Source organism: Triticum dicoccoides, chromosome 3A, assembly GCF_002162155.2.
Source record: "Triticum dicoccoides isolate Atlit2015 ecotype Zavitan chromosome 3A, WEW_v2.0, whole genome shotgun sequence".
Classification (NCBI taxonomy): domain Eukaryota; kingdom Viridiplantae; phylum Streptophyta; class Magnoliopsida; order Poales; family Poaceae; genus Triticum; species Triticum dicoccoides.
In genome coordinates this window covers 617,354,561-617,356,766 of record NC_041384.1, presented here as the reverse complement: position 1 = coordinate 617,356,766, position 2,206 = coordinate 617,354,561, and the positions used below count along the sequence as shown (strand labels likewise).

At 61.0% G+C, this 2,206-nt stretch overlaps 1 protein-coding gene across 1 annotated transcript; it reads right to left on the bottom strand.

The window, feature by feature from the left end:
• Positions 1 to 270: 270 nt before the first annotated feature.
• Positions 271 to 2,206, bottom strand: LOC119269623 (cytochrome P450 86A1-like). Its single transcript, XM_037551495.1, has one exon. The coding sequence runs from the start codon at positions 2,123 to 2,125 to the stop codon at positions 479 to 481; it is 1,647 nt and encodes a 548-aa protein (XP_037407392.1). The 5' UTR covers positions 2,126 to 2,206; the 3' UTR covers positions 271 to 478.

Here is a 2,206-nt window from a genome sequence, read left to right as displayed (position 1 = left end):
CCGACTTTTGGCCTTAACTTCATGTAAAATGAGAACCCCCTCCCGAATATTGCGACCATTTGTTAAAGCAAGTTGATTAAGATGGATTAACCAATCCACAATCAGAAAACACCCTGACCGCGTTATTCTTTCTGTCTTTAGTTTTTTTTCTTGCATCGGATATTGGATAATTTTGTTCGGTTATCATCATGATAATGTGGAACCCGGTCCTTCGCGGTCGTATGAAAAAATGTTATTGCTCGTGTAAGTCGAGAATGCACCGGAAGAAAATAATGTTTTACCTTCACTTCAAAATATATATGAATGCAACGTATAAACTTCATTTCATTTGACGATCCACCAATGCCTCATCAAAAGTACACAACCGAAAAAACACAAAAAAAATACGCACACAGCTGTATGAAGAAGAACAAATTCAGCGGGCAGAATGAACAAGCATCAGAATTTCAGAAACCAATGTACGTAGGCAGACGCAAGACTATGCAGCGGCGGCAGTGGTGGTTGGGATCACGACTGGCCCCAGTGGCGGCGCCTCCTCCGGCGGCGGCGCGACGTAGCCGGCGAGGTCCCTTGGCTTGACGTTCACGCGGAGCCCGTTCTTCATGAACAGGGTGAGCGACATCTTCTGCTCCACCTGGTGCCCCGGCACGAGCTCCACCGAGTGGCGCAGCAGCACCGCCGACGCGATGGACTTCATCTGCAGGTAGGCGAGGTCCTTGCCGAGGCACGTCCTCGGCCCGCCGTTGAACGCCACGAAGCGGTACGCGTCCTTGACGGGCTCGAAGCGGCTGCCGTCCGCCGACAGCCACCGCTCCGGCCGGAACTCCACGCAGTCCTTGCCCCATATGCTCTCCATCCTCCCCACCGAGTAGATGGAGTAGGTGATCGCCGAGCCGGCCGGCACCACGGTGCCGTCGGGGAGCACGTCGTCTGCCACCACGTACTTGGAGTCCTGCGGCACCGACGGGTACAGGCGCAGCGTCTCCGACAATGCCGCCTTGAGGTACACGAGGCGGTCCAGCTCGTCGAAGTCCAGCGGCTCCTCCGCCCACCTCCCCGTGTCGTCGCCGCGCGTTTCCCTGAGCACGGACGCGATCTCGAGGAGCACCTTGCGCTCCACGTCGGGCCTCTGCATGACCGTCCAGAAGAACCAGCTGAGCGCGACGGACGACGTGTCGCGGCCCGCGAGCAGGAAGTTGAGCGCGATCCACTGCAGCACGTGCTCCGGGAACGCCTTGCCGTTGCTGTCGCGCTTCTTCATGAACCGGGACAGCAGGTCGTCGGACGGCGTGGCCTTGCGCGCCGCGATGGTCTCCGTCATGAACTGGTCCACCACTGCGAGGCTCTTGCGGAGGCTGTGCTCGCTGCCGATGCCCAGCGCCTTCTTGATCCGCCACAGGAAGCTGGGGAACAGAAACCTCTGCATGGTCGCCAAGGTGGCCTCGTCGAAGGCGTTGGCGAAGGGGTTCTCCGTCAAGCCCGGCGACAGCGTCTCGGGGTCCTTGCCGAAGGTCAGCCCGCAGATGTTATCGAAGGTGAGACGCAGCAGGAGGTCCTGGAGGTCGACGCTGGCGGCGGCGTCGCAGTGGTCGGCGAGGATGCGCCACAGGCGGTCCTTGATGGAGCGGTTGGCCCAGCGCGCCATGGCCTGGCGCAGCGTCCGGGTGGTGAACTCGAGCGCCGCCGTCTTGCGCTGGAGCAGCCAGGTCTCGCCGTCGGAGTTGAAGATGCCCTGGCCGAGGAGGTCGTGGAACGCCGCCTGCCACATGGGGCCCTTGGGGTAGTTGTCGAAACGCGCGCGCAGGATGTGCTCCAGGTTCCGCGGGTTGCACGTCACCGTCACCAGCCCCTGCCGCCGCGCCAGGAACGGCAGCGGCAGGATGCACGTCTGGTACGTCGCCGCCTCGCCCGTGGCGCGCAGGTTGTCGGCGATCCAGTCGTGGACCCGCTTCCGGTTCACCACGACGCTGGGGAGGCTGCCCACCAGCGGCCACATCGGGGGCCCCGACAGCCGCCTCGACAGCGCCCAGAACCACACCATGTACGCCGAGGCCAAGGCCACGACCGTCACCGCGATGGCGCCGGGGTGCAGCTGCATCACGACGGCGTCCATTGCCGTGGCCATGCGCGCCACGTAAAAAAGCTTGTGACAGCTGATATAATTAACCACGGGAGGTGGATTTAGGCCTCGTGATTAACAAATGGC

Excerpts from the sequence above, each read along its gene's own strand:
- LOC119269623 (XM_037551495.1), bottom strand. The coding sequence starts at position 2,125 with ATGGCCACGGCAATGGACGCCGTCGTGATGCAGCTGCACCCCGGCGCC.